Genomic DNA, 22,270 nt, shown 5'->3' with positions numbered 1-22,270 from the left:
TTCAAGGATATATTTTTTGAAAGAGTATAAATCACTAATTGAGAATGCGAGCCATGGAAAGACGCATGCTGAAAATAAGACATGCAAGGACTACAGATATAAGACCTAGAACTGGTGTGTTAGACATTCTTAACAGAAGACAGACCAAATGAAATGGAGGTGAACTGGTTATATACTGCGCATAAGTTTATTATTACATAAATATCAAAGATTGTGTTTTCCATTTTTTCTTTTGCATTTCTTTGTTTTACCCTTATATGTATGTTGGATGGATTTTGTTGTAGTAAGTGTAAATAAATAACGACTAAATCTATAATTTTAGGAACGAAAATGTCTATACAATTTGCATGATTTTTTTTAATTGCTACACCTTAATAAAGTCGTTTTATTTATATAAAGGAAATATTTCTGAACGTCTAGCCTCAGACAGGGGTGTGTACGCATTTGTGTCAAGGACGGGCAAAACCTTTGTACATTCCCCCTCTTGTCAAACTGGTCTAAGCTCGCGAAAAGGGTTCAAGACCTGACCACTGACAAAGGGTTATAGCTAAGGGTAAAGTATAATACAGATAATATTGGTAAAACAAATAAACTTATCAATTAAAACGCAATTATTTTAATCATATCACATCAATAAAAAAAAATCACTAGCGTTACATAAATAGCCATTCATATTTCCACTTATTTTTTTTTAAATTCATAAATAAAATGTGGCCACGCAACGGTCATTAGACTTTTGCGAATTCTTTTTTTAAAAACATTTCACGACTTCACAGCGACTTCAAGTCTTTTGACTAACATAATAAATTCTAAAACATAAAAACATTAAACCTCATTAGTGCGTTTGACTTTCTAATATTAAAAAGAAATTTTATAGCCGGCTATACTTTTTGTCTTTGCTGAAAAGCAATTCCCTAAAGATGTATGATAAGTACGGAATGAATTTTAACGGCTGAAAATGGCGTGACGAGATATCGATCTGATGACCTACTGAGGGTATTAGAGTACACCCACACAGTTTTACACATTAAGATATATTTAAGAAATACAGAATAATTATATATACGCGAGTTTATTTAAATCTATTAAATTATAATGAATTTAATGTTTTAATTTTAATACTAATTAAACACCACATGTAATGTATTACATTTTAGTTAATTACTGGAAAGCATTTGGAGTGATGTTGAGGTTGCGTAAATAGGTTATAAACCGCGTTTTTTTAAATCAACTATAAATGTATTAATCTGAAATACCATGTTGAGGCTATATCCCGCTAGATTGCATTAGTAATTAACTTTAGAACTCTTCTTATACAAGGATATATAACAAATCATTTTATGTCTCCCAAAAATATTTATTTCCAATGGAGTGTTTTGGGCATCGATATTTTTTTTTAAGAATACAGAAAATTATGTGGCGGTGGAACACCAATTGGTCAGAATTTTTCGCCAACCGAAGCGTTACAGTAATATTAAAATAGTATTACTTAAAAGCAAAACTTAATAAAATAATCAGAATTTGGTTTAGGACAAAACAATTTATTATATTTTTTTTTCGGGATCTATAAATAGGAAATACCTATGATTTTATAATATTCAGAAAATTTTGAATTCAATGAGCATATGATTGGGGTGTTTTCGTAACTTAAACGAATGGATTTAATTCAAGGCTTAAGAAGTATTATTTACAAGCAATATACAAGCTTGTTACGGCTTTGAAGGGCTGCATTAAAAATATTTTGGAGATTATCTGTGGCAAATTTACAAATCTTTTCTCATTATAGCGTTTCTTTAAAAAATAATTATCCTAGCAACATGTAAGATTATATATTGTATTCTAACATTTTTCATGATATGTAAAGTGTGTATTCATGGTAAATAAAGATTTTTTATTTCAGTTCCATATAAAAAAAAATGTGTGCCAGGGACATTCGAAACCTGTCACGTGGAAGGGATCTCACGTGGTGAGAAACCATCCAGGATCCTGACCTTCCCCACCCCGCGGCTCTTCCCCTTAACAATCAATACTTGACGTTAGACCAATAATTTTTAATTCACAATTTGAATTTAGAATGTGAAAATTATATTCTGTAATTATCGATTGATATTTACTGAAAATCTTGTCTTTGGTTATAGATGATTCAATTGCACACGAAGTTTTTATACATTCGAAAAAGGAATTAATACGTAATTTTTAATTTTTCACTAAAACTCTGACAATAATATCATTAAACTAGCATAAACATTCAATGCCACTTAATTTTTTAATATTTAACGTTTTTGTGCCTAAAATATATTAATTTTTATGTAACCTAATATCGATGTTATTATATTGGAGCAGACGCTCTCACAAAAAAAACTTATAAGTACCTTTAGTAAATCCTCATTCAACAATTATTAAACACTGGCCATTCACAGATTTTTTTACTCGCAACAATTTTCATTCAAATAACGAACGCGGTACATCCGCAACGGGCGTCCCACACATACTGACGACTTTTCTGCAGTGCTAGAGACGTGGCTCTTATCGATAGTTTTACATGGCTGATTAAAATTTACTTAAATTAAGAGTCTCGGTTGAATTTTCATTGATTCTCAACTGTATATAAACAATATACAATCAAAATAAATCATTCAACATTTATTGCTCTTGATCTCAGATTCCTAAATATGTTTCTTGATAGTTTTTTCATCATGTGCCTGAACGCTGTTGAATTTGGGTCTACGTTAAGGTTTTCTCAAGATTTTTTCCCTCACCATACGGGCACCGTCAATTGCGCACATGGAAAGAAAAGTGCGCCGGGATCCGAACGCACGAACTCAGGGTTAAAACTATGGTGAGCATTGTAGTGTATTTAAATTGGATAGCGATCCTGGCACAAAACTGCCAATGGAGATGTTATCATAAGCTCAAAATAGATGCAAACGCCATTTTGTTAAACTTGAACAGGTGTACCGATATTTACGCTATCTCTGTTAATGATCCATTAACGTGTCAGTGACATAATAAAATAATTAAGATAAGGTAACCTTTGCCAAAATCACGCGTTCAAAATAGTTTTATAGCAAAGGGATTTTTAGTGGAAAATCTTGTTTATTTTCGTCCTACTGATTAAGATAAGATTATGTAATATTTACAATAGGATAAGCTTCCGTTCATTGTATCCAAGAGAACCAAAATATGATAAACTTTACGTAGTGAAAAGTAGGGCTACAGCTCTATGTCTAGGCCTCAGACTTTTGTATATCTATCCATTTTTTATTGGCAAATAGATGAACAGTGGCTTCTTCGATGTTAGATATGCTGGTTTTCTAACAATGTTTTCCTTCTGTGAACCGCACGGTTTCAATCGCGAGTCTAACTACTACGCGAGCCTAACTTGATTAAACATATTTTAAATAAAGGATAAAATATCATCATAGTTTTAGTTAGGGGGGTTGTACACATCACTATTTTTTTGTGACGTCACATATTTTATAGGGAATGGGCATGCGCGAAAAATGCCGCCATCTTGAAACGAATCGGTCGTTTTCGTGGCAAATCGTACGTTTTCGTCAAGAACGGACATGGATTTTGTTTGAGAAAAAACCGTATTTAGCTGAAAAATAAATACAACATTTCATTAATAACAAATAATTTACGAAATTAATGCCTCTTTGATAACTTTTATATGTTTTAAAACACAAGTTGGTGTTTGGATGGGGTCGCAGACTAAGCTAAAGTTAGGGTAGCTAGGTTTGTTATTGATTTTTAAGTCTTATTACACAACGTTGTAGAAATCTGTGCAGTCCGTAATACTGCTGAGTCACCCATGCAAAAAATACGATAACGATCCAATATGAATGAAAAGTTGAAATGAAACTTAAACACCATCAGTGAAAATGTTTATTTTTAACCTGGCTGTGAAGTAAAATAAGATTATGGCTGCTTAGCCCACGCCTTAAAATTAGTAATACTTTCATTCTATAAGAGTACAGCTATCATTCTCAAACCAATAATCACGCATATTTAATATATTCTGACGTTAAACATTATTATTAACTATGGTAATTTAAGAAAAAATCTTAAAAAAATAGTTCTTATAACGGGTTAAAAAACAACTTTTCATAAATTATAGAAAGGAATAGTTATAAGTATCATAAATTACAGATATTAAATGTCTATACTTCTACATATATATGAAAACATTTTCGCCGCATATTTGCGTTAGTTGATTGAAATTAAAGTCGACATATAAATATATATCGAGAGTACGTACACGATGGCGGCAGACAGAGCCCCAAAGTCCTTATTCAACTCACAACCCGGTTGCAAGAGAAATCCCGGCAGGCTGAGGCTGTGTTGGGGGGATGGAGTTGTTCGAAACAAAAGGGTTCTTCGAAGTTGGTCGTGGGAAGCACTGGATAGTAACTAAGACCCATAAGGGGCTGTATAGCCATTGATGATAATGATGATGACGTAAACACATTGCTAGAATGCTTGATGACAAAAAAGGAAGTGCGTTCGTACAAAGTATATAAATTCATTAGTTAGTTTTTTAAAGTACTCATGTCAGAAGTGAAACTTCTTTATAAATTAATTAGTTAGTAATTAATTAGCCACAAGCCACTCCACGTATTTGTAATGATGATATAAATTAATGCCTTTTTTAATTTGTCAAACTCATCAGTATTGCAAATTTTAGATGGTAATTTTTGATTTTTTTTAATGATAAGCAACTATAGAGAGAGTTATTTTTTTTAAATTAAGTTACAGGTGCTATAAACATATAATTGTTTATTCGTCATAATTTTGGTTTCTACGTAGATTTTATAAGTACCTATGTGTTAAACATTTTTATTATTGTATATATGCTTTTATTAATTTATTTTGTAATGTTTGGAAGTCAGAAAGCATAATTAAATTAGTATATGTTACTACTAAACAAATACATCAATCAATTATATTTAGCGTATATTTTTCTCACTCTCTATCTCCCTTTTTCGACATAAACGCTGCATTTATCGTGACCTTCCTTAATTTTTTTTTCATGCCTGAAGTAGTTTACTTCACATCTCCTTCCTAAATCCCAAATCGCCGCCCATAATTCTGATACGTTGCCAGCCTGTCAGAATTAGTACTTATACGTTGTATTGGTACCCATTTCGTATAGAATTTATTAAATGTATACAATCACTCATTGCGAATGGGTCAAGTAGATGGCAGGGACTGACAATTATATAATAAAACGTCCTCAACCTCCATAATTGCGATTTTTTAAATTAACTCTTGATTGAAAAGGCGCCATTAAATGACTGCACTACGGCTAATAAAAATTACGAATTTAAAACTATTTATAGCATTTCACCTACTAGACTACAGGTCCCTTCGAATCGATGGTTTTTAGCGTCAACAGTACGATGATGGCTTTTCGTGAAAATGTTACGAGACATCGAGTTTTAAAATCGTGAAATTAAATTATTTTATTCCAATGCTATATTATAGAGTAATTATAGAGACATTTTTTTTATTAAAGAATAATTAGATTATTTCAGATTTTTGATTGGGAGTTAGTACTTGGGGTCTCATATACACGTAACTGACTTTATGTCACTCATAATAATTATGTTTATGTATTTCACTATCGCAATTTGAGGCAGACAACATTTATATAGACATTATCTTAAATTCGAAATTGAACAAAACATAACAAAAGAAAATTTCGCGCGTTTTTTCTTAAACAGATACTTTTTTAAATTTTGTCCACACGCGGATTATTTTCAGCCAGTAACATCTTAAATAATGGTCGTGGTCGAACGATTTGGCCACTTTTTAATCCTAGGGTATTACAAAATCTATTTTTAACCTCTTTCTATAAGATTAATGATGTATATAAAATATAATAATACAAATGTTTTCTGAAACAAAATAATGCTGAATAATACGTGATGCAACGTGGCGATATTTGCAATGCGGCTTATCCGGAAGACCCGTGTTTTAATATCACCAAAAACCTTTTTCGGAAACGCTTATGATGCGAGCAACCAAAAAATATTATATACATACTAAATATCTGTCTGCTCCATATAGCATCTGGAAACACAACACTTTTTTGTTTATGATTCGAATCCGATTGTAAAGATGTTTGTAGATAGTTCTATAGTTTATTACTATTAGTTATAGCATTTTTTTTAAATAATTTCTAACATTCAATGAATGTCAAATTATTACTGTCTTTCTTTGAGGCCCAAACTTAGCAAGGTCTCATCACTGGTTTTTTCAGATTTTTTTATTTTATATTGTCCCAATAGAACTCTGTGATCGATAATTGTAATTATTGAATAACTAGACTTTTCATATTTAAATGCGATCGTGTTTAAATCTCTATTTACACTTCATGGTACGTAAAAATTGATCATTACTTTATCTATGCCCGCTCTCGTTGGCCTTGTTACGATTGGCTCACGGCCAGAATTAAACTGAAAATCGATGGAACACACTAATATTTTTATACTTCCTGTTATAGAGTGCGTTGTAGAGAACCTTTAAATAGTTTAAAGCGATAAAAAGGCTTAGCCGGAAAGAGAGAAAGGTTAAAAGCATCATTTTAATTTCGGGTATTTTAAAAACATGTTAACGAGTATGTCAAAGACAATACGTTTTTGGCATTTTAGACTTTTATACTTAGGGCCTGTTTCACAATGTATGGATAAAGTGCCAAATAGCTATGCAACACATAAATTATTCGAAACATAAAAGTTCCAAATAAGATACTTCGAATTTCATGACGTATAGCGGTATCTGACAGTGTGAAACGCAAAAATACTATTTATCCTACCAATAAGTAATAAATGGCTTATTTGGAACTTATCCGGACATTGTGAAACAGGCCCTTAGACTTGAAGTGTCCCTTACACTTCAAGTCTAAGTCTCTGAATATTATTATCCTAAGATCTTCGGCTTAGCTGTGCTGGAATAGTGGTCAGTCGGCCTAGCAACCATTGGATCGACAGAATGGAGGAGGATCTGCTCCATCTGAAAGATAGAAATTGGCGGGAGGTCGCACTGGAAGATTCTAATGTTGGTGGCCAAGATACATTTTGCGACGTCGAGCCATCTGAGAAGGGACCAAGTAAAAAAGTTAATCTTCAGGATTAACACTAATAGTTATAGTATACGTATGCAGTTTTTAATTAGCACTAAACAGCATATTTTTCAGTGTGGAGTGATTTTGTACATAAAGATAAAATTACAAGGACAAAGAAAAACTTTCTTAAAACATAGTAAATAGCACAAATATAAAGTAAATGGACTAGAAAATAACAATTTAAATACGTATAAATCGCGTAAAATAGCATATAATTCGTTTGGTTAAGTCATGCTTTTAGTCATACATGTAATTAATCTTTCAACCCAATTAAGGCCCTCGCTGATGTCATTTTTGACCTTAATTATCACAGAATTTTCATCCTTATGGGTCTGTAGGGTTTCACATTGTATGTGTCAATTCGTTCTTTAAATACAATTGCTATTATTGTCTTTGATTTGAGCTAAACACGAACCACAGATAATATTGATTAAGAACAGCGTTAACTGTTTTTAATTATAATCTGTACAATTTTATAGGGTTTAATGTTGAACATAATAATGAAATATGTATTCACAATTAATTATTGCTTCCTATAAAGGCTTATTAAATTTAAAAAAAGTTACAGCTAGGGCAAAAATGCCTAACTTTCAAATTGTTTTAAATTTTCTAGTTATCAATAATTTATTACTAAGTAGGGATATGTAAATAAATTGTTAAAAGTGTTTCAATTAGATGTATATTTTTTCATTGACTGATAAGGTGACATGGCAAAGGATTGAGTTTAATATTTTGGCATAGAACTCGTGTAATTAATTAGGTCCTTACATAATATGAAATTGAGGTTTTGTCGTACTGGCCACTTTGACCTTAAATATCTCTAGTTAGAAATTCAAAATTCAATTTTGTATAGCTATTTACTCGTGCATTTGTTTTATTATATATTTTTGTTATTAGTAGTTGAATGAATAAGGAACCTGCTCTGGGGTCACCGGTACAGACACCAACTCAAATCTTTAATTAGCGCCTATGCACTTACGCCCGAACCCAATAATTAATCCACAATCTGAGATCAGACCTTAATAGTCGATCGATTTCCTCCTATCTCCATCCCAATAACCAAACCCTACGAAGACAATCCATTGGCGACGGATAGTATGCAATCTCTTCGCTCCTTACACTCATGTTTGAACAAACAAATCCGTACAAATAATATTACAATATACATAATTATGTTTAAAACATATCAAATAGCTTTTTAATTATTTTAAAAACTGCTATTAGCTTTCTTTAAAAACTCAAGTGCAGATGCATTTTTCTTACCATGACGTCCGATAAACTGGAACGTATTGGAATCGAATTAATAATAATAATTTGGTTTGAGGTTTCTATGTGAGTTTTGAAATTTAACTGTCAAACTTGCTTCGACATAATATGTGTCTATAAATAATAATAATAGTTTTATTTCATAAATGCAACAATAATAATATTAATAAGTTATGATGGTTTTAGTGTCTGTAGTGTGTTATAAAATTATATAATAAAAAAACATTTAACATGATATATTTGAAACGTTCCGGTGCGTTTTGACACAACTACATTTTAAACGTTTCCGTCAAATTTTGTAAATATAGTTTTAAAAATTGTTAAGATTAATTAACTTATAAATACGATGGGGTATGGGGGGGTTCACAATTTTTTTTTCAAAAATAAATTCTTGTATAAAAAAAATATTATAATAATATATAATATTTTTTCTTACATTGAAAATTGAACATTTTCTAAAGACATCATTTTCTTATTTGATGGCGTCATTCTAATAATAAAAATTTGAATATTATAAATTTGAAAAATATCTAAGTTTATTTAAAGAAACAAAATAGCAGAATAATAATATTCATAATTCATAATAATTTGAATTATAATAAAAACTAGTGTTGTAGCATTCTTATTTATTGTTGGATGAAGAACCAGGCGCGCGTCTATTTTTGTAGTTTTTACTAGTTCATAAAGAAAATATGTTTTAATCATTATTCTATATTTCAATAAAAAGTAATATCGTTGAAGAAGTCCTAAGAGTCTGATGAAAAATGGACGAAAGCTGTTTTACAATATCATCATATGATATGTATATGGAATCATAAACCGACTGAATTTTTCAACGTCATCGTATGAGTAAGCGATGCATCCCAGTTGTAGATTGTCAGTAGGATCGCAATATGATCTCATGGTAGCCTACAGCCAATACATTTTTTTTTAACATTGACATTGACATAGACATGTACAATAAGATTATACACCTGGTTGTAAACGTATTTATATTTGAGATTTACCTAAGTAATATAGCGGATTAGGTATCAGGTAACAATTCTTTTTTTTTAAATTGATCAGCTCAGAATATGTCGGGACACAAATTATATATTTTCTTATAACTCACCGTGAAGCCTTTGTTCAAGATTTTACACCACACACTTCACGTATACTAATTATCCAAATAACATTTCACTGGTTATAAGCGGTATAAATAGTTGGCATTTTGAACTCAGAAATGATAAAATTAAGTTATCAAATCGTCATTGCATTTTATGAATATTTATGAATCGTTATTAATTAATTTATTACACTAATTAGTGAGGAGTTATTGCCGGTTCAGATTGAAATAAGTAATATAAGTTATTATTATTTAATAGTACGTGATTATAATCACGTTATATGAAATTGCCAAGCGCGGCAAATAATGCATCGTACGTCAAATGAATATTCGTGGAGTCTAGCGCGTGATCTATTTGCGATAGATGATAAACATGCGGCGTTCGGACTCTCAAGCGTGCGTTTGAACCCTTAGCTGTCTACCAATAGAATTTAAGTGTACAATAAATAAAGCTGTAGATCTCCGAAGGATCACCAACTGGGAAGATGCAATGACCAGGGCCAAAAGGCTTAAATGGAGATGGACACCTGATCAGAGGCCAGAGAGCAAAATGGCCGAAAAAAGTCACTCAATGGACACCTCGCTACAATACCAAGCGAAGGAGAGGAAGACCATGTGGGCGGTAGGCTGATGACTTTATAAATGCTACCGGTCCTCTGTGGCAAAGACTTGCCAGGGATATGAAGCACTGGAAACAGCTGGAGGAGGCCTTTGTGCCACAAAGGCAACCTGTACAAGAGGACAGTCGTGAAACAAAATCTTAAAGAACTTTCTTATATACATATAAATTGTTGTAAACTTTCTTAGTATAGGTTGTAATAAAGGCTTCGAAATTGAAATTTGAACAAATAAAATACAGTGAAACACGTCAAAATTCAAATCTCTGATTTAGCGTTATCAAAGCGTATTTAAAATTTTATCCAACCAAATTACAATAGTCCATTGCTTTAAGATGCTTACAAATATTTTGTAAACCAATACAACTTGCCGATTTAACAAAGGGATTTAAGAAACGGCATTCTAATTTATGTTCAACTGTAATAATAATAACAGTAAATTTAAAAGCATTTAATATTAAGTTCCTTATTGAATTTCAACAGTGTAAAATGTATTTACGTAGGTAAATGAATAAATAAATGTAAGTAAATATCAATGTATAAAAGACACTTAATCTAATGCTAGCGTAAATATATTAGAAATATATAAATCGTCAGATATCACTACTGAATAAAAACAGAAAAATATTATAAATCAATTCTGTTTATTAAAGGGAACTAAACATTAAAATAAAACCACATTTTTGTACTGGAAACGTTTAATTCCATTCCATTCGCACACTAGGAATCTACCAACTATATTTACAATATATAAAACCAATTTCCCAAATGTAGAGATCAAAATACAATATTATTTATTGCGTAACATACTTCACACGATATGTCGGCTGACTTGTCTCCATATGATTCGTTGCACTGGTGCAACAGCTTGTACTAAATCAAAAACCGAATATCTAAGAGCGCAGCCACACGATGCGGTAACTGTGCGATGCGGCGTCGCACCGCAATTATTTCCAGCTACAGGGTGCCGGTGTGGCAATATGATTTACGTTTGTTAAAAACTAAAACAATCTACATGGTTTGATTATTGATTGAAAAACTGGACCGATTTTTTTTTTCTGAAAATTTTTATTTGGAAAATAATTTGGGGCCAAGCTCCTATGTTGCTTCGAGGCCTCCACACCTTTAAATCCATGATGATTTTCGCAATATCAGCTTAGTCTCGACTCTGAATCCTATGTGTGAATGGAATTACCACAAACTGGAGCTTCAGACAAAATCAATATTGACGTATGGCACTAACGCTAAACGAATTTGTATTTTTTTATTAACATGTGGCATAGGGGCAAAGTTCATCTCTGTTTAATAAGATTTACAATACTAAGACTGACACACACACACACACAATAAGATACAATGAGTTCGTGGCCAGCCTTTTCAACAATTTTCATACTTTTAAGAAATTAATATACTAACCTTTCCCTCGCAATATATTTATGAAAATATTATGTATAATATATTGAAAAATAGTGATAAGTATACTAGAATAGAACATACGCACAATGTCAATACTCGGAACAAACGCAGGCTGCAATTTCCCCGTACTTGACTATCTAAAGTTAGTAATTCTTTTTTGGGAAAAGGGATACTCTTCTTTTATAAAATCCCATAGGCTCTTTTATCTCTGCCCTTTAATAAATTTAAGAAATGTATTAAAGAAAAGCTGTGTAAAAAGGCTTACTATAAAGTTAGCGATTATCTAGTTGATAGGGAATGGGGACTATGGCTAGACAGATTTTAAATATCCTAGTATTGTTTGATGATTTGCTTTTTTAAAAGAGTACCGAGAGTTTTTTACGCCGGCTTTTTTCTCTAGGCCTACACCCTCTGTCCTCTTTGCCGATAAGTAGGGATGCCTACAGGTTCGAATTTATTGACATGGATGGAATAAGTGATACCTTGATGATCTTATGTTTCAAAATAAACGTATTTTATTTTTATACAAATCCGTTTGGCGTGAGGCACAAATTTGTGGAAAGTGGTCGTCTTAAGTGAACGAAGTAACAAAATATTTGGAATACTAATTTAATAAAGACTTTCTTTTTTTTAATTTAAATCTTTTTTAATCTAAATCTAAATTATAAAAATACGCTCGTCGTACACATAAAAATAACTCAATACTTGATACTCATGGACAGGCAATTTGTGTTAAAGCAAAACCTTCATTGGGAAATAAGTCAGCCAATTTCTATTAGCGTCAAAACTACTTAACAGCACTAGCACTAATTTTAAGAGTAGAAAAATAACTTAGAATATGGATTACATACGTTACATATATATATCTGCTGCCAAATAAAACAGTATGTATGTTGTTTTCGTGTAAAATCTACAGGTGTAATATTTGTTAATATGTGAGGATCATGTATCTATATAATAATTTAGTTATTATATCGTTTTTTATAATACCATACGCCTATTTTATTTTAAGTATAGCGTTTTTTGTTTTTGGTACATGGTTTTCACATATAATAATCAAATGTATACAAAATTTTAAAAGAGTAAGTATGGAGTTTCTAGCCCATTCTTCTCCATATGCCCCTTTTGGAAAGAATTAAGGCCCTTTTTGTATTCATTCTGTTTTATTTCCAGCTTCTTTATATGTATACATATATTTATAATCATATATTCTACTAGGCAGCCTGTTCAGTACTAGAATGCAAGGACCATTCTCTATAAAATTCTTATTGAAATTACGTAAAGAAATAATTTAATTTAGAGAAATAATAAAGTTATTAAACATTAATTTTATGCATTACATTTGACACACATTTCAATGACACCCTGTAAGGCGGGAGTAATTTATTATTTATATTTTCGGAGTTATAACATCACAATGGCTTCTTTCCGACATCTGTCATTTTAGCAGTCATTTAGTCATCTGTCATTTAAACTGTCAGCTGTCAAATGTGATGTATTAAATTGGTCCGTCTAAGGTACGGAAAAGATTGCCTAGTAGTGTCCCTATCGTAACTTATAAAAATAAGTTCGAGAGAGACATTATAGATATAATCTGTCTTTTTATATTTGCATTTATGTACCCAATGGTACTTTATAACCAAAACAACCAATAAAACACTATGTATTTAAAAATAATCAAAGAGAAAATCGAAATTTCAAAGCAAAAATTTGTTTCATTTAAATTCAAATCAACTTTTTTACCTTTTATTCATAAAATTTGTCTTATTGTTTTTACTAGACGTCTGTCTCTTTTTATAGTGTTCTCACTGTTTAACAGAAACAGACAAATGAGTAGTATAACAGTGTAATAGGATTAAGGTTATGTTTAGAGTAAAACCTTTTCATTTCATAAGAACTAAATCAGTGTAGTTGCATTGTACTCTTTCGTCTCTGTTTGATATACATTATTAAGTCTGTTATGAAAAGAGATAGATAAATAATTTAGATTAAACAGCGCAATTAAACTGGTTTATTTTTTATGAATTTCTTTCATTTAAAGTAAGTTACTAATCAGATATCATTTTTTTACAGTTCTTTACAATCTTCCATTATAGCTTAAATGGAGTGTGGTTTTATGAATAAAAGGTTTATCAAATATTATACAATCTAAAAATAAATTAACAATTTCAAATCGTATTTTTACCTTTTACGTATTTCATTACGTTAATTCTTTGGCACTAATTTTGTGATATCAATCTAAGTGATGTAATATTAACTTGTTAATCGCTTAGTATAATTGACAATCGTACAATATTCTATAATGCACTTCGACTATTAGAAAGGGATGGATCACTCGAAATGCTATCTCTGTCACTCGTTCGTGCTATGACGAATTACATAAAGAACAAATTGATATGAGAAAGTAACTAATATTTAAAACATTTCTAATTAAACTATACAATATATAAATCAGGACGCAATTGAAATATTAAATATTTAATTATTGCCAAAATACGAACTATATCCAGCTATCCCTTTCTAAAGGACGAGGCTCATCAATAATTTAAATTTAACCTCAAAATCACTTGAAAAAATTGACTTCAAAGATATTATGTGAGAAATATTTGAAAAATTATACATTAATGTTGCTAACTTCATACCAATAGACCATCGTTTCTCAACGCTTTTTATGTCGCGACCAACGAAACAGCCGGCTTAAGTAAAACAGTCCTGCGAACCCATCTATGTAAAGTAAATAATATATGTACATAGCGCGCTAGTTTTAAAAGTTTTTTGTACCTATCAATATTGTATTTATTATTTTTTTAGCAGACTGCGACCCCCTTTTAAAACAACCCCTAATTGAGAAACGATGCATAGACTATGTATCTAAAGCGATTAACTTACACATATCAATAGAGGTAACCAATTTTTCAAGGCGAAACTTCCAGAACATTTAATTTGTACTATACGAGATTTCCTCTTTAAGGAGAGCGGATTCGAACAAATGTAAAATGTCTTATTCAATTTCAGAGATGAAAAAGCGATGACATACCGAAGTCATACTTAACGCAGTCTCATTTTGAAGATTACCTATAAAAACTGGTAATCAGTGAATAAATAAATAATTATAAGTTTACAATAATACATAACTTTAATCCGTTTAAAAAAGTGTTTTCTTTAAATGTGTAAAAGTTATGTTAATAAAAGACAATACTTTGGTATACAGTGCCTAATTTAAACTGCCTATGTTATGATAATCAGAAGAAAAACGAAGTTCGCTGTTGGGCTTTTTCTAGCAGGAAGGACAAATAAGCCTGGATAGAGGCTCCGTAAATAATATTGGGCAAAAGGGCACAAGGCTCACGAGTGCGTCGCCGGCCTTTTAAGTATTGGTACGCTCTTTTCTTGAGAACTAAAACAGTCTGAAAGAATGCGCCTTAATGAATATTGGCCCTCTATGTAAGATCACAATAGTGCCATCTAACAAGTTTACTTTAAATAATACTCGATAAAGTATGGCGGTATTTCTTATATACAATGATATGGTTAAAACAGCAAACATTTTTCTGTTAACTTAGCTTAAAAAGGATTTTTTCTCATATACATTTGTAAATGGGTTTAATTTTAACAGATTATTAGAAAACTGCGTCAAAAACTAATTGGAACTCAACGAAAAAAAACCAATTTCTATTTTACCTAAAAAAATTTTATATTTTTATTTACCGATTAATTTGGCAAATTTCGACAGTCTTAAATCAGCTTGAAAGAACTATCACAATCACTTTTGTACATTACCAATTGTCACAACAATTGTAGTTTAACCATTACCGTTTTAGATTACACATTGATACTGTTGCAACGATATTACTAACAAAAACGTTTCTGTATTGCCATTTTGACGCAATATTGCAAGGATATTACTAACATTACATAACTGTTATTACCGTTTTGACGTGATATAACGCTGCAACGACATTACTAACACTAATATTACCGTTATTACCGTTTTGACGCAATATAAGTTGCAACAATATTACTAACATTAACATTACCGTTATTACCATTTTGCCGCAATAAAAGTTGCAACGATATTACAACTATATCCCTATTACCAATAGGCGATATAACGCTGCAATGTTTTGACGTTATTACCATTAGTACATTGTAATGTAATAAGTTTTAGCGTTAACCGACAACGTTAAATTTATAGCTATAATAATTTAAGCCTTTAATTTGTTTTTCGGTCACACGACAATTCTGTTATGCATTTGAATTAAAAGTGTGGACTATTATGAAAACCACTTAAAATGTTTTGGCATTAAAATTTAATAATACTCCAGTACTTTAAAATCAGTTCTCAAATTTTCATCATCTGATTTGGTTTAACAGAATGCCGTATTAACACTTTATTTCTCACCCTTAAGTGCTTGTTCGAGAACATTCTTTGAGGCAATTTCGACGGTAACTGTCTTGCTGATGGTGCACAGTTGCGGCTCGGCGTCATCTAATGGTTCGGTGATTATTCTTATTGAGGCTACTCTTGCGCGACGATATGCTGTTAGAGTATGGAAACCTAGGTACCTAGAAAAAATATTAAGTTTATAATTACTTTAATTAATTTTAAACAACGATAAGATTTTTGGCTCGAATTGACTATTTCTCTGCGATTATGTCAAAATTGACAGCTGACAGTTCGCACTTAAATTGTCTCTGACCGGCTGTCATAATAATTTACATTTTAGACAATTAAAACTAGTACATTATGCTATTATAATTGGCCTAGGTTATGTCAATTAGGGCAAAAAAAATCAATCAAACCCCCAAATTTAGTATGAAAATCCAAGACAGCAAATTAAGAAATTTAAATATAATTTTGCTCTTAAATCGAGAATCAGAGAATACTTACTTGGCGGCGACATAACAGACGAGCAACGCACCCCCAGTACCAAGAATGCGTGCGACGGGCGACGGGTACAGCTGAACGACGCCCCACGCGAACAGACCCGACAGCGACATGCAGATGAAGGCCAGCGTGATGCGGAGGAAGTGGACGCCCGTGAAGCCGCGTTCCCATAGTAGCCTGGAAATGTTCTCACTTTACCAATACGCAAACCTTACGTGTTAATTTTGAAACAAATATTTCTACTACGCAGTGTTAAGTACATCATCATCCTAATTCAAGTGCAGTAGCACAACGAAATTAATCAATGGCGCCTAAATTTTTTTTTTAGGGTTGAGTCTCTATTCGATTCCCGGCTGTGCATCCGATGGATTTTCTTTTTATGCGCGCATTTAACATTCGCTCGAACGGCGAAGGAAAACATTGTAAGGAAACCGGCTCGTCTTACACAAAAAGTCGACAGCGTCTGTCAGGCACAGGTGGCTGATCACCTACTTTCCTGTAAGATCGAAAATTCTGTAGAATGCGAAAAGGCAGGTTTCTCTACAATGCCACAGGTACTCATTAAATCACGACTTTGATTGATTGATGTAGATCCAAGGATGAGACATCAGCATTCGGATATTGAAAGAACTTATATGTAATTTATATTTAAAAAAATTGTGGATCTACAACCTTTTTAGGTCACAGCCTCAGATTCCTTCCTTTCTTTTGTTTCTTTTATCGTTCGAGTGAATATCACATGTGCGCATTAAAAGTCAAATGGGGATTAAAAATACGAAAGAAATGATCTATCCGGTGTAGTTAAAGTTTAAGATCCGGAGTGTTAGCCAGTTTCCTAGTCACTAAATGCTAAACAAAATATTAGAAACATAGGATTTTAATATATAATAGCGTAAAATTATAACGTTTTTCTTATTATACATATCTTACCGATTGGTTTCTTCAACGTGGTATGGCGTGTTGCAAACTTTGCATTTCATGCTGTCTGGAGTACCGTAGCTCTAAAAACAATATTCAAACTTTAAGTGTGTAAGCACAGAGATAAATAGGTTTTATTAACGCAATATGAATAAATAATTTGTGACATAATAAATAAATTGAATATTTCCAAAACTTTTACATCAGAAACATCCGATTGAATTAACCAAGCAATTAAAATTTGACGGGGTTACTTAAAATAGATCTTGATTATCTCGTCTTTAATCTTATAGTTATACAAACTATTGCAAAAAAAAACTTAAGTTTTAATGTATTTAATTTATTATCTTATCGTATAAGTAGTTACTACGAGCCAAGGCTCACTGCTCACTCAGACTTTCTCTTATAAGCAATTAACTGAATCGCGGGAGTTACGCCCCGAGAGTATAGCCAGAAGGCCCTCTCTTCACAAAATACAAACGTTTCATAACAATTAACTAAATCACGGGAGTTACGCCCCGAGAGTATAGCCAGAGCAAAACACTCTCTTCAACATTTACATTACATTCATTAAGTATTTATGATATTGTTGTACGCGTGTGGTTAATAAAGAGTTAAAATAAATTTGTATATTATTTCAAACTGTCGGATGTCTCAGCAACCTTACTACCTTATCTATCAACCTATCATCCTGACTTCCTTGTAAACTTACTAAAGCTGGATTCTAAAATAGAAACTCTTGGTATGCTTCTTCTTCTTCTTCTTCAAGTGCCACTCCATTACTGGAGGTTGGCCGTCAGTTCTCTGAACCGCGTCACATGTATGTATGTATGTATGTATGTATGTATGCTTCACTTAGTCTTTAAACACTCACCTCAATAAGCCATCTCTTTAAACACTCATGATGGACGGCAGCCACATCGCCCGTGCAGCGGCAAGGTCTGATCAGGGGATCCGATCGTGAGCTGTCATAACAAATCCAGCAATCCCGGACCGAACCGATACTACCAACGAGGGAGTCTGTTTCCACATTCTGAAAATAGATTTATAAATTACCCAAATCATATTAAACCCATGAAACTTGATTTGGGGTTTTTCCTCCCAGGAATAGAGGGGGGATATAAAACGAAAAATAAATCTGAAATTTTGGAGACAATAATTATTTTAAACGGTTAAAAAAAATCATTCAAATCTTTTGAGATCTGTGATAAAATAAATTAGTTGCGGAACAACGTTTTTAGGTCTGCGCCTCAGATTTCTTAATCTCTGTTTCATGATTATTTGTCTTATAGGCAAGTAGGTTAACAGCCTCCTGTGCCTGACACACGCCTTCAACTTTTTGGATAATGGCAAGGCGGTTTCCTCTCGATCTTTTCCTTCAGCATTCAAGGGAATGTTGCGCACATAGTAAGAAACTCTATTGGTGCACAGCTGAGGCTCTTCGTTGGATGAATGAGAGCTGAAGCTGTTGGCCAACACTGATCTAATGTCTGATAGCTCACTTATAAAGTATTTACTTAAGGGTTAAGAGAGACAAGAAGAGTTTCTGGACAAATTATGACAGAGACATCACACATTAATACACTCACCAAAGGATTAGTAAGACCTGCTATGGCCGCTGGAGGGAATCGATAGAGGAAAGAGACGTATAGTACCCGGCAAATAGTAAACCAGTTACGCGTCACAGCCAGAAATAGACGCCATTTTTGGTGCCACGTCATCCTATATAGCTCCAACTGAGAATTATGAGTACTAAGTATAGGCCCATTTGCCCAGAAAACCCAGCTGCCCAAAATGGTTCCGCGAAGCTTGAACAATCGACTATGAGGCGTGCAGGCGAAAATATTGTTTTCGACAATTGAATTGAACAGTGGTTTTGACAAAGATACATCAAAATTTGATTTCATTTGGATTCTATGCCGAAGTATTTGAAGTAATGTTGCCGTGGGAACTTAGTGTTTCTAATTTGTTTGAAACAAAACGTTAGCAAACCTAACATCAGTTTATTTCATTTAAGATGCCACAAATTTTTATTATCAACTTATTTTTACATTTTTTTTAATAAGGACATATATATACACATGATTAAAGCTGTACTCATGAGATTCAATACGGAATATAGGACCGAACTCATAAACAATAATTATTACTATAAATAATAAATATCTTAATGTACAGAATTCTACCGTACGGATGTATTTGCCTAAACTCTACATAAACGGCTAGACCCAATTAAATGATTTTTTCGTTTAATTTCACAACTCAGCCCGGCAGCCGATGGCAATGCAGTAGCAACCAGTAGTTTAATTTTGTAATGGTACATTTATTAAATAATTCGGCATGGACACCCAATGGTCAGACAATGACACAGCACAAATTTTGGGCACCCCTATCCTTACAGTCCGTAAGTCTAGATGTGTTTAATAGTTTTACAAACTATTTTAGTGAGGACGCAGGTAACAGGATGACTCAGGGCTACCAATGTAGTCTGAAGAAGCAATTGTCGTTTAATCAAACAAAGTCATTTGAAATGAAAAACATAACAACATTGAAAGCATTAAAGCTGAAGACAACCAGCGCAAAACAACAATTAATACCATCTGAAGAACTTGCAAGTTTATTTGTATTTTATATTTAAATAGAAAATTCAATGGTATTGCCATTCAATAGTCGATCAAGTATGTCGTAAGCAAATTTACTGAAATTTCCCCCCTTTCCTTTCCTTCCTCAGCAAAGCTCTCAATAATAATAGTACACGACTACTATATAAACTTTTTGAAAGATTCCTCGAAACTGCATTTCGTTTTCATACAAAGTAAATCTTGACTTGATCTTGAAGTAACTCTTGATTTAATCACAATAAAAACCCCCCTCATATTGCTTACGTAATACTTAAACGGAATTTCCCCATTATTTAATTATAAGAATCCATCTTTTAAAAAACGATTTTTATACAGCTTAGATATTCAAATTTAATTTAATAAGCCTAAAACATCTAGTATGCTATTTGAGCAATTTCAGAACGTCAACATGACACCAGTTAAATAGAACCCACCTTATTATCCTGGTTACTCCCGGGTCCTAGTAAATCGGCTAGCCTGGCCTCGTCCAATTGCTTGGCGAGCAAACGTCTCGGGTTCAATATCCACAATTGTTCGGGTGCCATGCAGTTCCATAGAACACAGGGGAACCATAGCGTGACACCAATTTCAGCCAAACGGAAGACCAGGTCGTGCCAATTGCGAGACACCACTGGAACCCTGAAAATGTAAGGACTGAGCATCAAGCATTCAAAAAGGGTTTTCTCTAATATTAAAAACGCTCGAATATCTATTATATATTATTTCCATGTATTGAGGCTGTTTTATATATATTTCCTAGCTTATACCACCACTTTTTTTTTACTAACTCTATATAATTTAAAATTATTTCCAATCCAGATTCATAGATTGATAAATGTCAAAATTCGATCTGTCAAATTCAAAGATATTACACATAATTGATTAGTTATGGAAAGATATTTTATAATGTGTATAAAATGGATGGAAATATTAATTTCATTGTAAAGTTTTAGTTTTTTAAACATCACTTACTTGGCTTTCCAGAATTCGCTCAATGTCTCAGAGGCGAGGAAGCCAACGATGAGGATCAGCATCAACGCTTGACTGATGAGGCCCAAACGGGATTGGTGCAGTTGGGAGTGGTTCACTGAACGTGGGTCCACTGTTCCATCCACCTCTGCTAAATCCGTTTGGACGCCCTAAAATAAAAATAAGAAATTTATAAAACCGTAAAATAAATGAATATTTTGTCACTTTCATTTCATTATTTATAGATAAGGACACACAATTATTATTCGTCGTCGCGTTGCGTCACCAAGCTGAATAACCACAGTACCAGGAGTGAGATGTATCCCGATACCCAAGTACTAATACTTTTCGTCTCTACTGACCTGCTTGACCAGTGTATCCTGTACATCATCACCATCAGCGGCTGAAGAGGGACCAGGTCTTGTAGTTACGATTGTACACACTTTAGTCTCGCGCAAGAATTCGCCGCGAAGCTGTTAATATAAAGATTTAATAGTTAATTTAACGTATCGTTACAAAGTTTATTGATGCAGGCAAACCTGGTTACGTCAAGGTTACCCAGAGTTGCCTGGAAGGCAAGGTAAAGATAGCTAGTTAGCGATAAGACCGCCTGATGCATCCTAATTTTTACGTTTCTTTTTCTTTTAAATTTTTTTAACGATGTGTAAATTACATTTAATTAGAAAAACGGTGTCTATAAAGTCGGTTAACGGTGTCTATAAACTGGTGCATATTGTAGAAAGTAAATATTTAACATGTACAATAATTGTATGACATTTATCTGTGAAGGCACATTTACTATATAAAAAACGCGTTTTGCGTTGTGTATGATGTGGTGCGGTTGGTGTTTGTTTCCAAAGAAGTATGTTGAAATCGGTGATCAAAAATCTACGGGTATCAATAGTAAATAATATTTATTCATCCTCCATGGTCTATGCATGGAAGCTCCAAAGACAATACACCATTATCGTACAATTTTAAACCACAAATGGTGTAATGGTCCATCACTATGTATTGTTCATTTTAATTGCGCACCTTAATTCATTTTCCTCTTACTCTATTTGAAAATAAAGCCAGATAATTTTGCTGTGTATAGTTTCGCGTATGGTCACCCCAGCCATCAAAGGTCCACAAACCCCCCTATAATGGTCATACCACCTCTACTATTGAGCAGATTTAAATTTATATATATTATATTTATTTATTGAAGTGTATATAGAATTGTGTATAATTTCATACACAATTCTATATATACAGTATGTCACTAGCTATATTTTATAAAATATATGACAATAATTATGCTAAATATAAATGTTACAAAAAATATTAAAAATACATTAA

General features: G+C 32.5%; 2 protein-coding genes across 8 annotated transcripts in view; both read right to left on the bottom strand.

Annotated features, from left to right (window-relative positions):
* LOC110996806 (sodium-dependent neutral amino acid transporter B(0)AT3) overlaps nt 1-9,651 on the bottom strand; it is a 31,259-nt gene extending 21,608 nt beyond the window's left edge. For 4 of the 5 annotated variants that reach the window (XM_022264652.2, XM_022264654.2, XM_022264655.2 and 1 more), the window contains exon 1: nt 2,373-2,503. The gene's annotated coding sequence lies outside the window, so the exon portion shown is untranslated. Of the gene's footprint in view, nt 1-2,372; nt 2,504-9,506 lie in introns of those variants that run through there. The other variant, XM_022264653.2, reaches the window with a different exon arrangement.
* Nucleotides 9,652-12,002: 2,351 nt separating this feature from the next.
* Nucleotides 12,003-22,270, bottom strand: part of LOC110996787 — a 48,570-nt gene continuing 38,302 nt past the window's right edge. For 2 of the 3 annotated variants that reach the window (XM_022264621.2, XM_022264622.2), the window contains exons 7-15: nt 21,292-21,402; nt 20,933-21,099; nt 20,395-20,599; nt 18,929-19,075; nt 18,214-18,372; nt 17,352-17,422; nt 16,425-16,598; nt 14,664-16,099; nt 12,003-14,608 (exon numbers count right to left, since the gene is read on the bottom strand). In XM_022264621.2, coding sequence (XP_022120313.2) covers nt 15,925-16,099; nt 16,425-16,598; nt 17,352-17,422; nt 18,214-18,372; nt 18,929-19,075; nt 20,395-20,599; nt 20,933-21,099; nt 21,292-21,402 — 1,209 coding nt within the window. In that variant the 3' untranslated portion in view covers nt 12,003-14,608; nt 14,664-15,924. The remainder of the gene's footprint in view (nt 14,609-14,663; nt 16,100-16,424; nt 16,599-17,351; nt 17,423-18,213; nt 18,373-18,928; nt 19,076-20,394; nt 20,600-20,932; nt 21,100-21,291; nt 21,403-22,270) is intronic. The other variant, XM_022264623.2, reaches the window with a different exon arrangement.

Source organism: Pieris rapae, chromosome 5 (assembly GCF_905147795.1).
Source record: "Pieris rapae chromosome 5, ilPieRapa1.1, whole genome shotgun sequence".
In the NCBI taxonomy this organism is placed as follows: Eukaryota; Metazoa; Arthropoda; class Insecta; order Lepidoptera; family Pieridae; genus Pieris; species Pieris rapae.
This window is presented reverse-complemented; position numbering and strand designations above follow the sequence as displayed.